This window comes from Gadus morhua, chromosome 4 (genome assembly GCF_902167405.1).
Source record: "Gadus morhua chromosome 4, gadMor3.0, whole genome shotgun sequence".
Classification (NCBI taxonomy): domain Eukaryota; kingdom Metazoa; phylum Chordata; class Actinopteri; order Gadiformes; family Gadidae; genus Gadus; species Gadus morhua.
Genome location: NC_044051.1, coordinates 40,288,827 through 40,303,220, shown reverse-complemented (window position 1 = coordinate 40,303,220; position 14,394 = coordinate 40,288,827). Strand labels below are relative to the sequence as shown.

Genomic DNA, 14,394 nt, shown 5'->3' with positions numbered 1-14,394 from the left:
TGGGTCGACCAATGCGCAAGGCGCTTCAGTCATGGCTCCAAGCTGAAGATCCACTTGAGGACTCACACCGGGGAGAAGCCCTGCGTGTGTCTACTACCGCCCCAGTAGCTCGAACACCTGTGATCATGAAATGCTTGTGAAAGGCTGGTCTTTCACCACATTAAAGATGAACTGAACTGAAATAATCAACATCGTTTAACGTTTTTAGTTATGACCATTCTAAAAATAAAAAAATGAAAAAATTTATGTAGCTTTCTTTTTTAGATAGGGTTAGGGTTAAGATAATGCATCCTTTTAGTATTAGAGCGCTGATGACGTCACTTGCCATGGTACAACTCAGGTCGTTGCTGCAGACTCGCGAATGTCTTATTCACTCCACGGTTTGAAATAGTGATTTTAATATGGCTGGTTACGAGTTTGGGCCTGTGAGTGACATGCCTGTAGTGTCCGACTGCCACCGTTGGAGAGGGATCAATTTCAGGCTCCAGCTCACCTTCGGCTCATCGTGGGTTGTGACTGGTGTGCGTTGAGGCGCGCGGAGCATGGACACTGCCATTGAATCGGTCTGCTGCAGAGAGGTCCCGGTCAACCTTGACCATTCTAATGGTGGGATTAGGTTGCATAACCATGCATAGGGCATCTCGGATGCTGTGCGGCGAGAGAGGTTTTGGAAGCTGGCCAAGCTCTCTCTACGGGACGTCCGAGCGGAGACGAGCACTGGAGCGCCCCATAAATAGCAACCAAGTAGCAAGGCGAAAACAATCTCCCCCTCCGTTTTCCTTTGATGCGTTTGAGGAATATCTCTGTAAAGACGGACTCATTGCGGAAACGCAACGAGCTGTACAAACGCTGTAGTACCTACATATTCAAGGCGCTGGTTCTCCACAAAAATAAGAGGAGCGCATCAAGCCTGCGCGCATCCAGCCTGCGCGCTGTATAAAAAAGTTTCACGGTGGAGGCGGAGATAGTTGTTTAACCTTTTTAGATTGAGTATAAATACTTTTTAATGTAGTTAGTAATTAAATAGATGCGAGGCGGATTCACGAGTGTCACGTTACTTTAGGTGGATGTTGGAGGTTACTTTCGGGGATGTTGAGTGATATTGCACAGAGAAATCTTACTATGAAAACTACTTCTTCGAGTTTAACCTCCCTCTAGATCGGCAATCGGGTAAGTCGGCGGAACAACAGGGTGAGTAGAAAGGGACATTTGTGGAACTTCTGTTTACTACCCGCCGTAGTTTAATTAGCAGCTTGGAAACATAGATCTCGTGATATCGCAGAGTAATCAGTTTATACACTTTCATGGTCGGAGTTCTAGCTTGTGGAGATTGACATGACAGGGGCTTGATTTTACCTCAGAGGGTTAGTCAGTTTTTAAGAATGCCAGCCATGTATTTAGGGCTGGTTTCCTATTCAAAGGTAGCCTTGCGGAAATGTATGATTACCCCAGCTGCCTTGGCCTATATAATTCATTAATGAAGCCAGGGGCAATGCAGTATGATCCTCCTGTAGACATGGTGTTTTGCTTTTCCGTAGCCATTTCAGCGAGCCTCAGAGCTGACTCATTACCAGCTATGGCTGCTAGAGCCACAGAGTAGGAGTAGGTTACCATGCCAGTGACGTAGCTGATTGTTGAAATCAACATGGTGGCGCCCTGTAACACTTTCACCCCTTTTCCGGACAATCTTAATTCTCTTTTAGCAAGTTCAGCCCTTTTTATTTATTGTACCAATGAGAAGGGCAGACGATACATCTGTTTACATCAACTAAACTTCAGATCTCAGCTCAGTTTCATCTTTAAAGCCCGCTCCCACCCAGCTTCGACCCCCACCAGTTTGCCTATCGATCAAATGGATCAACGGAGGACGCCATAGCCATTGTTCTACATTGTATAATGACAAAGTATTTCTATTCTATAAACAGGGTTTATATCATTTGTATATAATTGTATATATTAAACTTACGCTTGATATTTCGACACTGTCGTTACCTCTACCTTTGGTTATTAGAAAAAGCCTGCAAAGTTGACCTGTGAAATAGACTGCAATTAAACCCCACATTATACATGATTGTGTTCGTTTCACTTACCTTTTGGCATGTCCTTAATGCCAACTACCTCTTGTTTTGACTTTCTAATTGCTGTCTTTCTACTGCCATTATTTTCCTAGTTCATACCTTGAATCACAATAGGCAGTTAATTTCTTTCAGATCTCAACAGAAAATTGTTTGAATTTAACGTTTTCGATCGTTTCTATGGTGGTTGATACCCTTCAGACCCGTCACCCTAAAACGACTTACAGTACATAGATACATGTGATTCAAGGAGTAGGTAGGGGTTAGACTAGCCTGGCTCCGCCCGCCAAAGTACTTCCGCCTCAATTTGATTTTTCCCTTCCAGTACTAGGTCTGGACCTGCTGTATGTAATTTGGTTTTCTGGTGCCGCCACAGTGGCGCCCAATCAGCGAACAGTGGGCGTGTCTGAGAACAATGACGATAAAGTCGTGCGCCAGTTTGAGTTGTTGTTGTAGATCGGTAGTTGATTTACAATGTGCAATTTTTCCCTGATAAATTAAATTCGATGAACAAAACCTGCAGCTGTCGTTGACGGACATTTTCGTGCAGACGCGCAAGGTGTTTGGTTTGTGTACAACCTGCGCGTGATTCCCGGCGCATGACATACGTCACAACCAAACGTTAGCGATTGGTTATGGCAGATCCAGAGTGGCACTGGGCAGATCCAATCATTTTAAACTTCAACAGACACCCGCCTTCAAGTGAGTTAACGTTTGTCAATTGATTAGGTCCAGACTCTGTACAAATTAAATGAAATGAAGTGAAGTATGAGAGTCTGGTAGAACCAGGCTAGGGTTAGACGGTGAATAAGGATACATGTGATTTAGCAGTAGGTAGGGATAAGACAGTGATTAAGGATACATGTGATGAAGCAGTAGGTAGGGGTAGACAGCTAATACAGATACATGTGATTCAAAGAGAAGGTAGGGGTTAGACAGTGAATACAGCCCCATGCGATTAAGCAGCAGGTAGGGGTTAGACAGTGAATACAGATAACTGGTAATAGTACGGAAGAATATAACCCTACATTTTATGGTAAACTACGATTATTATTAGGCCTTTATACAACGGGTGGCTTAAATCCAGCGATATGATTGGTACCTAACTGTTGTATAATACCGGGTGATACCGGGTTGTGTATAATGAGCGTATACATAACTGCTATGACGCCCAATCACTTTGTGAAAGTTTGCATATCACTCCGCACCTGGAAGTAGTTACAAAGTAAAACATATGTTGAATGATGGAGAGGGTGTAAATGTTGTTACTCCGGGAGTGAGCAAGGCGATGGAGGGACTAACGAAAGCTTAGGCACACGGCGAGTGAACTGCTCCATAGGATAAATTGCCGGGGAACCGCTCTAGCCGAGCGGTTTAATGTAGGCTACCTACCGTGTGACTTTCGTTTTGCCATAATAGTAACCGTTGAATAAAAGCAATAGCTCACTTCAGTCTGTGGTATGTGCTCATTATACCTCTGTGAAGAGGGTCGCCAATAATTCCGCCAATAACAGAGTCCTATGTCATTGACGTCTTCTCACAGGTCTTCACCTAGCGCCACTTCCCAGCTAGCTGCTGCTGCTGAAGTGGCATGTTCAACACTTTGGACGTTGCTGTTCCTGTCTGTATCCCCAACAGTAGCCGTGAAACTGTGTCATCTTTGGCTGTGTTCAGGGACGCGGGAAGTGGGGGTGCTTAGGGTGCTGCTGTACCCCCCTGGCGGTCCCTGGCTGTAACTGCAAGTGAGAACGTTTGATAGAATTTTATCATACAACATGATTTTCCTTGAAATTATTGACATCCACCCTTTTTGTTATATTTATCATATTAGCATTTCATTTTATTTAGGACATTGTCTGTGTAGGCTGACGAAGGCTATGACGCACAACGCAGAACAATGCTATGTGCGCGGCGGGAAAATTCCAAAAGTCAAGCTTGTTACAAGTGCTATGTGTCACAGAAAATAAGTATTTTCCGATTCTTTTGGCCCCAAGAAGGCAAAACTTCGCGATCAAAACACCAGCCGGACATCCAATTCCCTACATTCCGTATGTAATCTGTCCATAGCTGAATATGGTACTATGCTGATTTTACATAAGCATGTTGGTGTTCAACATCTGTTGTAGTGAACATTCTAAAACTGGTGTAAAATGTTGCTGGCCATATTAATAGACACGTTGATCGTTATCGTTTTGATTCTGGAATCCCGCACGTAAACTGGTTGGCAAAAAAAGAGCAAAGACGGACGGTTCATTTGACGGAGAAATCGTCACTTTCCTCATATCAGACAACTCGTAACTCTGGATGAAAATGAAGGCTTTCTTTTACTGTCACTTTCCTTTGTAAACCTTTATGCCCCGTTTACACCATCCCGCTAATGGCCGCTAATGGCCGATGGACCACCGATGTGGAAGTCGGGGTGATTCGGGTGACATCGGGCTAAAAATGTATGATCGGGTCAATTTATCGGGGTAGCATTTACACATACCCGATGTTATAACGATAACATAACGATGTATGCCAGGGAAGACACCCTAAGTGCGTTTGGCGTCATTTGACGTCATTTCGAATGACGCCAAACACGTCAAATGACGCGTTTGGCGTCATTTGGCGTCATTTCGGGAGAAGGCAAAGGGGAGACTGGTTTAGACTGATATTTATTTATATATTTATTTATATTACAATAGCGATTTTATAATAATAGAACGCCGGTTCTAAATGGGCGAAGTACCCTGTAATTATAAAAGTAGGACATCCATCCATCACCCCCTATTTATACCCAAGTGGGAGATTGAGGGTCTTCCTTAACACAATCTGGTCACTCACAATCGTTATTTGTCTAGGGTTCTCGAGGGTCTTTCGTGTGTTGAGGTTGCCGATATAAAGACGATAAAACACGATAAAGCGCGGAAGATTAACGAATATAGCCGATGTGCCCAGGAAAATTCCCGAACGATTTGCCCAAAATTAACAAACATGTTCGTTCTTTGCCGATGTTGCCCGTTGCTGCCCGATCATTGAGCATTTCTTCCCGTTTCTTCCCGTTGTCTAACGATGTTCCCGGGAAGAGTAACGGTGTTTCCCGATGCAACCACGCTATTTGCCGATGTTATAACGATAGCTGCTGATTTAGCCATCGGGCACCATCGGGGCCCACTATCGGGTAGCTGTAAACAGGGCATTAGAAATAACCTCCTGAATCCTTGTTATAACGCTGTGTATAATCCCAGACCGCAACAGCTTGTCGGCATGTTGTTAGTGTGTGAAATTCAGCACAGTATCAGCCGAGTTGACTCTAATTTCCACATTGTTTAATTGCTAACGTTTGTGAATAACAGTGGCTAGTTGGCAGAGTTAGTCTTTTTACACACCAGGGGCCTCATTACAGAAAAAATCCTAACTTCTCATCCTAACTTAAGTTAGGGACTCAAAGATAGGAAAAATCCTAACTTCCTATTACAGAAGCAGTCCCTAACCTGTTGGCCGTTTCCTATCTTATCTTTGGCCTCCTATCTTATCTTAACTTAGGTAATCCTAACTGCTCTGTAAATCAGATTTTCGATCTGCAATCGTCAGTTTCTGCACTCAGAATGTGCATGTGATTGATAGAACAAGTTACTTTTAACATTAACAGAGACTGTTGATAAAGGATCTTTGTTAATAACGGCAAGATAGTTGCACTAGTACGACGTCTTGGGGGTATTGATACAGGGAACAAGAAGAGGAGTAATAAAGTAGTAAAGTAATTCTTCCACCAAAAACGTGTGTCAAGACGTGTGTGTGTGTGTGTGTGTGTGTGTGTGTGTGTGTGTGTGTGTGTGTGTGTGGTGTGTGTGTGTGTGTGTGTGTGTGTGTGTGTGTGTGTGTGTGTAATAAGAACCAATGCAAAGGGTTAAAATGTACCACTATATCAAATCTAACAAAACTCTTCAAAAAGGAAATAATGAAAAAAAAAAAGTATTATTTGAACTGTATTACCTAAGGATCCTGAGGATCTAATTTGTTCTTTTTCATTTTATTTCTTGCTTTTTATCGGTCATTCTTTTGTTTTTTATTATCATCTATAAACATGTTCAATAAAAAAGAATAAGAAAAATACGGGGAGAGGTTACCATTTACACAGCCCGAGATGAAGCCTCGAACGTCACACGCTACGTCATTTCGCCTACGTGAAGCCTGCTCGATAGGGAGCTTCGCTGGGGGGAGGAGCCGAGGTACTCGACACACGCTCCGATGCCTCGACGCAAACCATAACATCACTACATATAGGAAATTTCACCGACGACTGCTTCCTCAACTTGGTCCAATACAAAGCTGGACTTGCGGAACGTCTGGAAATGGAGTCCGGTTCAGTACCAACTCTCCTCGGCTCAGCGACAAATCTCGGACAAGTAAGTAAACTACCGCTATATCATCGTGTTGCTTTACTGTATATGGTTACCTTGTTACCCTAGCATTAGCTCTACAGCAGGGCTGCCCAACCTTTTTTGACCCAAGATCTACTTTTCAAATAGCCAACCTCCCGAGGTCTACCGGTCTAGTGTCAACATTGCAAACCTACCTTCAAGCACTGCGGTCATGCCAGGCGACCCAGTTTTTTGCCGTACCTGTATATACTAGCCATTACGGTAATAGCGTCTCGGAACTAGTTTAAAGTAAAAGCATTCGTCGGGTACATACAAAAAGACAGTCAATAAAAGCAAATACTATCAAAGGAAGTGTACGGCCGTTGTGGTATTTACTTTCAAAGTAAAAGCCCACCAAACATTCCAATCTGAGACATATTACAAATGATTTTGGATTCGATTTAAAATAAAATGCCCTGTTATTCCATGCTCATTTCACTTCAGGGTTATAGTTCACAACCCCATAGGGTAACCCACGAAGTTTCAGAACATTCTGATGTGGAGTTTCAAAATAAATGCCCACCAAAGATTCCACTATGAGACTTATTAAATATGATTTTGGATTCAATTTAAAAGAAAATGCCCTGTTATTTCAGGCTCATTTCACTTCATGGTTATGGTTCACGACCCCATAGTGATACCCACGAAGTTTCAGGATATTCTGATGTGGAGTTTCAAAATAAAAGCCCACCAAAAATTCCAATATGAGACATATTAAATATGATTTTGGATTCTATGTAAAAGAAAATGCCCTGTTATTCCAGGGTTAGGGTTAGGGCTAATATGCCTAATATCGGCCGTTAATATCGGCCTGCCGATATATCGGTCGGGCTCTACTACAAACTAATACAGCTGTATTTTAACAGCGACGTGACCGCAGTAGTTCTAGCGTTTTACTGATGAGGAGATAATCATACATATGGTGCGATCCAGGCAACCCGTAACCCGTGTTTGTTTTCACAACCCTCTACCAGATCGATGACCTCCGTTACAGCTCGCAACTTACGGTCTGAAATGTGTCCCCGGATGCAGCAGAATGTTATACATCGATCTGGTACGAGTTCACAGGTAGTGAGTTGCGGGTTGGACTGCCATTCCAGGGCCCACTCATATTTTCCCCTTCGCACCTGATTCAAATCAATGGGTTATTAGCAGACTTCTGCAGAGCTTGATGTAATTGTAGTGAGATGATGAGATGATCTTTTACGTTGTATGAAATATGCAAACAAATGAATGTTACATCATTTGATCACTTCATATATCTAATTTTAAGTATCTGGCTAATGTAATTCACTAAACATGCGTACCTTATATGTTCTTACAACTTGCACCTGGAATACATACAAAGCAATACATTGAGTACTAATTTGACCTTGTTGTCTCTACACAGGCCAGCCCATCAATTGGTAACATTCAGGTGTTTCTCTCGAGGGATGTTGCCTGCCATACAGACCACCTGGAAACACATACTGTAGCCACACGGCTATCCTTAAAGACTTTCCGGCCCCACTTCACAAGTAAAGGTACGTACTTTCAACCTTGAGTGCATTTACATTTGATGTAGTAGATTCTAGGCAGCAAAGACTCTAGGCTGATGCTAGATCCTACCTAAAAAGCCTGGTCCTCTTAGGAAAAGCACCATGATCAGCGCCCTGCAAAGAGACAAACTTGGGAGTTGTATTTCAAAGAGGGAATCAGTCAAGAGCCCAGAAGGGTTTCAAGACTGATATCACATGAGCTGTTAATCCTTCTCAATGAATCATCAATCATCAATGAATTCAAAATGTATAAATGTTAGCTGATTAGCTTAAAGGGAAGGACACGTTGTTGTTTGTTATTGTCAAAATAGAGTAATTGCGCTTGTCTCGCATGTCATGTTGTGCTCAGATCATTTTGCACTGGTGTTCGTTCAGTGTCCTCCACCTGGTCTCCGCTTGTGCTTTGAGTCTAGGGGGGAGGGTGCTGGAGGAGACATCCCTCTCCAAAACTCTGAATCTTTGTCTGCAGTACACATTTTAAACCCTCGGTCTCAATGGTATATACATACATTTAAATAGTTTAAAATGTACAAATACACAGTTCCTCCTTTTATGCAAACAGTGTACCGAAACAATTACTTTCTGTCATTGTTTTTCTCCCTCTGCAGAAGACTGCGATGCCTTTGGAGACCGTAGCACGCAGCGCGGCGCCACCTCTGAGAGTCTGGGTGTGGACGCCCCTGGCTCCTCCCACATGTCCAGTCACGGTGGGGAGCTGAAGATCCTGAGCGTCTACGGTAAAGGGGAGGGCCCACTGGCGGTGGGCGGCCATGACACCCTCTTCACCGCGTCAGAAGTGGAGGCCCTGAACTCGCTGTCTGCGGACCACAGCGCGGCCAAGAGCCTGGAGCGCGGCGAGCGGCTGGTCTGCCACGAGGAGCTGAGTGTGCAGGTTGGAAATCATCTTCTTATTCAGCGTCCAAATGAGAGGCGTCCTCTGTTACAACTCCAGCACACACCCCTAGAAAGCACACCCCTTTATGATTCAGTAAACGCTGCCAAATATGCCCGTCTTATGCCCACCTTTTTCCTTGCATGGTCCGCGCGTTTACACTGACCGTGGTAATTTACCGGCTTGATTTCGCACCCCAATTTACACATATTGGCGCTTTTCATTTAGATGTAAATGTGATTAGACAGCTTTGAGGTTCCAGGGAAGGGACTTGGGTAGAGGTGTTGCTGCACTGTCTCTACAACAGAGACAACGCAGTGATTTCAACATGAGTAGATATAACTGGAGGGGTACTGATATCTGCAAGCTGCTGACCGTCATGGGAGGGAAGGTGATGCAGTCGCATTTAACGAAGACGGGGAGAGAGTGCGATCTAAGAGAAAATACCAGAAGAACTTTCCTTACGATGCTTGGTCAGCAAAGCGGTCAGCCAAATAAAGAATATGTTGTTGATTTTTCGATTGTAAATAGTGAATCGCGTTTTAGTCTACACTCATCAACTTATTCTTGCATGCGAGAATGAGTGAATCGAAAGAAAAAAGACATTCGGAGTATGCAATTTATTGATAAGACGTGTACTCTCCGTGCATAGCCCCGCCATCTCCAGTGAACCAAGAAAGCTGGCTCCGTTACGAAGGGGGATTTTACCCCCTCTGTTGTACACAGGCAAGACAATGAATTTGCAGGGCGTGCAAAGCCGCGAACGAACCGGGTTGGCAGTGTAAAAATGCATAATGTGTCCTTAGTGGGGATTGGCAACTATTCTGTGCAAATGAAAGTATGTCTTGTATGTGTTTCCTTCTTTATGTGGAAAGCAGCAGACCCCAGACACCATTTCAATCAAGGTTGAAGAGGATATTGGTGGAGGCTTGCCCGCTGTAGGTTAGTAACACACATTGCATCCATGCAAGCAAACAACCTTGATCAACTGAGAATGTACTTACTTAACTGCGCTGAAAAGCCTGGTCCTCTTTGGAAAAGCATCATGACCAGCGCCCTGTTAAACACGAGTCAAATTTGGGAGTAGCATTTCAAAGATGGAATCAGTCAAGAGCCCAGAAGGCTTTCAAGACAGATTCCCCATGAGCTGGTTTATCATTCTCAAACATCAATGAATTCAAAATGTATAAATGTTAGCTGATCAGCTTACAGGGAAGGATACATTGTCGCTTGTTGTTGTCAAAATAGAATAATTGCGCTTGTCTCTCATGTCATGTGGTGCTCAGATCCTTTTGCGCTGGTTTTCGTTCAGTGTCCTCCACCTGGCCCCCGCTTGAGCTTTGAGTCTAGGGGGGAGGGTGCTGGAGGAGACATCCCTCTCCAAAACTCTGAATCTTTGTCTGCAGTACACATTTTAAACCCTCTGTGACAATGGTACATTTAAATAATTGATTTCATGTGTACAAATACAAATTTTTTTCTCCCTCTGCAGAAGACTGCGATGCCTTTGGAGACCGTAGCACGCAGCGCGGCGCCACCTCGGAGAGTCTGGGTGTGGACGGCCCTGGCTCCTCCCACATGTCCAGTCACGGCGGGGAGCTGAAGATCCTGAGCGTCTACGGTAAAGGGGAGGGCCCACTGGCGGTGGACGGCCATGACACCCTCTTCACCGCGTCAGAAGTGGAGGCCCTGAACTCGCTGTCTGCGGACCACAGCGCGGCCAAGAGCCTGGAGCGCGGCGAGCGGCTGGTCTGCCGCGAGGAGCTGAGTGTGCAGGTTGGAAATCATCTTCTTATTCAGCATCCAAATGAGAGGCTTCCTCTGTTACAACTCCAGCACACACCCTTATAAAGCACAATCCTTTATGATTTAATGTTCCGTACGTGTAGCCTGCCTATTGCCAGACCAAGCTCAATCGTAGATTGATCTTTGGTCTGGGGAAGCTGCTGTCATTGTCTTCAGCACAAGAGGCTTGATCAACTTGTTCAACTGACTCTGTCCCCAAATGGCTGTTTGCCGTCTCTTCACTGTCGTCATTGTGTTAAACCAGCCAATAGGGCGCCAGGGGAGAACTAACCAACTTGGTGACTGGCTCCTCCAAAAACGTATCGGAAGCAGAAAGAAATGAATTGCTCTTCTCCAGACCCTTCTGCAGGGCGAATTCAAATCGCCGGCAGAACAGGCTGTCTATCGTAGGTGGGGATTAACAACTATTCTGTGCAAATGAAAGAATTTTGTCTTGTGTGTGTTTCCCTCTTTTTGGAAAGCAGAAGACCCCAGACACCATTTCAATCAAGGTTGAAGAGGATATTGGTGGAGGCATTCCCGCTGTAGGTAAGTAATACACATTGCATCCATGCAAGCAAACGACCTACCAACTGAGAATGTACTCGATTCTACCTACGCTAAGAAGCCTGGTCCTCTTTTGAAAAGAATCATGACCAAAGCCCTCCTAAAACACAAGGACTACTATACAGTTTATAGTAGAATGATTTCCATCTTCTTCATGGCAGGTGTCAGGAATGCTGAATCCGCTCTGATTCCCAGTATAACTACAGTATTGGTAAAGCAGGTGATAGGAAACAACAGATGACCTGGGTTGTGTCTTTATGACCTCCCCACATCCTTAAAAGGTGGAGACGTAGCGGTGCCTTCTCAGCTGAGGCCTTTGACCCTTGACCCCCCCAAGGGGAACAAGGGAAATGCATAATAAACAAAAAGAAGTTAGAAAGAAAGTGTCAAAATATACTTCTTCCAATACATCAGTTTGTAAAAGTACATGCTGTATCCCTTTGTGCAAATCATGAATTCAAACCATTACTTTCTATGTCTTTGTTTTCCTCTCTGAAGAAAACGGCAATGACATCAGAGACTGTAGCACGCAGCGCGGCGACACCTCGGAGAGTCTGGGTGTGGACGCCCCTGGCTCCTCCCACACGTCCAGTCGCAACGGGGAGCTGCGGATCCTGAGCGTCTACGGAAAAGGGGAGGGCCCACTGGCGGTGGACGTCCATGACACCCTCTTCACCACGTCAGAACCGGAGGCCTTGAGCTCGCTGTCCGTGGACTGCAGCGTGGCCAAGAGCCTGAACTGCAGCGTGCGGTTGGTCCGCCTTGAGGAGCTGGCCGGGCATCGGGGCGGCCGCAAGGGCCGGCCCGGTGTCTTGTGTGGCAAGGTTTTTTCCAATAATGACAATATGGTCGTTCACATGAGGACAAAACCCCGCGAGAAGCCGTACGGGTGCGACCAATGCACGAAGCGCTTCAGTGGGAAAGTACACTTGGAGATCCACATGAGGACTCACACCGGAGAGAAGCCCTACAAGTGTGACCAATGCGCAAAGTGCTTCAGTCAAAGTGGACACCTGAAGAGACACTTGAGGACTCACACCGGCGAGAAACCCTACAAGTGCGACCAATGCATGAAGCTCTTCAGTCTGAAATGTCACTTGAAGAGCCACATGTGGACTCACACCGGGGAGAAACCCTACAAGTGCGACCAATGCATGAAGCTCTTCATATCGAAATCGCACTTGAAGAGCCACATGTGGACTCACACCGGGGAGAAGCCCTGCAAGTGTGACCAATGTACGAAGCTCTTCATTCGGAAAGACCAGCTGAAGATCCACATGAGGACTCACACCGGGGAGAAGCCCTTCAAGTGTGACCAATGCGCAAAGCGCTTCAGACAGATAGGCAGCCTGAAGAGACACATGAGGACTCACACCGGCGAGAAACCCTACAAGTGCGACCAATGCATGAAGCTCTTCAGTCTGAACTGTCACTTGAAGATCCACATGAGGACTCACACCGGGGAGAAGCCCTACAGGTGCGACCAATGCGCAATGCGCTTCTTAACGACAAGCCACCTTAAGACCCACATGTGGACTCACACCGGGGAGAAGCCCTACAAGTGCGACCAATGTACGAAGCTCTTCATTCGGAAAGACAAGCTGGAGATCCACATGAGGACTCACACCGGGGAGAAGCCTTACAAGTGTGACCAATGTACGAAGCTCTTCAGACAGAGAGGCAGCCTGAAGAGACACATGAGGACTCACACCCGCGAGAAGCCCTACAAGTGTGACCAATGCACGGAGCGCTTCATTTATAAAGCCTGCCTGAAGAGCCACATGAAGACTCACACCGGAGAGAAGCCCGACAGGTCTGAACAAATGCACGAAGCTCTTCAGTCAGAAAAGGCACCTGGAGGACCACATGTGTTATGTATTTTAAGCACGTAAGCTGCCCCCACATAGCCACTAGGAAGCAGGATCGAACACACAAGCTGTAATATCTACCCCAGCCACAGAATCAGAATCTCTTTATTGTAATTACACAAAGTGCAACGAAATTGGGGTAGAGGCTCTCAAAATAAGTGCTTTTAAAACAAAAACTGAATGAGAAATTGAGTGTATTTTTTGAAAATAAATTTAGAATGTTGAACTCAAAAAAAAATATATATACATTTTAAAATATCAGCCAATTTAAAAGGTCAGATTGGTATGATAATGCAGTCATTTATAATTCTGCATTATTTAGAGAAATAACAGCTCTGGGGTAGAAACTGTTTTTAAGCCTATTTGTTCTTGACCTGATTGCCCTGTAGCGCCTCCCAGAGGGCAACAGTTCAAACAGGTTATGGCCTGGGTGGGATGAGTCTCAGGATGCTATGAGCTCTCCTGAGGCAGTGTCTATTGTACACATCCTCAAGAGAGAGAAGAGGACATCCAATGACTTTTTGTGCCGTTTTTATGACCCTCTGGAGCGCTTTCCTCTCAGCTGCAGTGCAACTGGCAAACCACAGCGAGATGCCGTAGCTTAGGACAGTCTCAATGGTGCAGCGATAAAAGCTCATCAGCATTTTCTCCTGAAGATTGTTCTTCCTGAGGATCCTTAGGAAATACAATCTCTGTTGGGCCTTTTTCAGAAGCGCCTTGGTGTTTATTGTCCAGGTCAGGTCCTGCTGAATGCATGCCCAGGAACCAAGAAGGCAGCATCTTTAAGACAGACGCGGAAGCTGAAGCTAAGAGCTAGACCACGCCCTCTTCACATAAGCCACGCCTACTTGGTCCATTTTCAGCGACCGGAGCCAGCGGAGGTCAGAGAATCATAGGCGCCCCGCAGAGAGCCTCGGGCCTAAGCCCGGGGCTCGAAGTAGCTCACGGTATTTCTCTCTGCTAGTGTTGGATACAATTCCCTCCCTTTTGCTTCATAGTTACCATACCGAAATACTTAAACAAATAAAGTGAGTTAAAAGCCACCCGTTTCGAACTACTTTCAACAAGAGCACGACAATTGCCACATGAGGACTCACTCCGGGGAGAAGCCCTACATGGGTGACCAATGCGCAAGGCGCTTCAGTCATGGCTCCAAGCTGAAGATCCACGTGAGGACTCACACCGGGGAGAAGCCCTGCGTGTGTCTACTACCGCCCAGTAGCTCGAACACCTGTGATCATGAAATGCTTTGAAAGGCTGGTC

General features: G+C 45.4%; 1 protein-coding gene and 1 long non-coding RNA gene across 3 annotated transcripts; both read left to right on the top strand.

Annotated features, from left to right (window-relative positions):
* Window positions 1–5,924: 5,924 nt before the first annotated feature.
* Window positions 5,925–8,704, top strand: LOC115541323 (uncharacterized). Of its 2 annotated transcripts, none has more exons than XR_003976322.1 (4): window positions 5,925–6,466; window positions 7,456–7,549; window positions 7,872–8,004; window positions 8,628–8,685. It is a non-coding gene; the product is annotated as an uncharacterized LOC115541323 (long non-coding RNA). The 2 variants fall into 2 exon arrangements; XR_003976323.1 differs by having other exon boundaries at window positions 5,926–6,466; window positions 7,456–7,535; window positions 8,628–8,704.
* Window positions 8,705–11,792: 3,088 nt separating this feature from the next.
* On the top strand, window positions 11,793–14,175 carry LOC115541307 (zinc finger protein 431). The gene has a single exon (XM_030352991.1). It carries the CDS (start codon window positions 12,109–12,111, stop codon window positions 13,153–13,155), a length of 1,047 nt encoding a protein of 348 aa, XP_030208851.1. The 5' UTR covers window positions 11,793–12,108; the 3' UTR covers window positions 13,156–14,175.
* The last annotated feature ends 219 nt before the right edge of the window (window positions 14,176–14,394 follow it).

Bases quoted from the DNA above. Each gene is read 5' to 3' on its own strand.
- LOC115541307 (XM_030352991.1), top strand. From the start codon at position 12,109: ATGGTCGTTCACATGAGGACAAAACCCCGCGAGAAGCCGTACGGGTGC.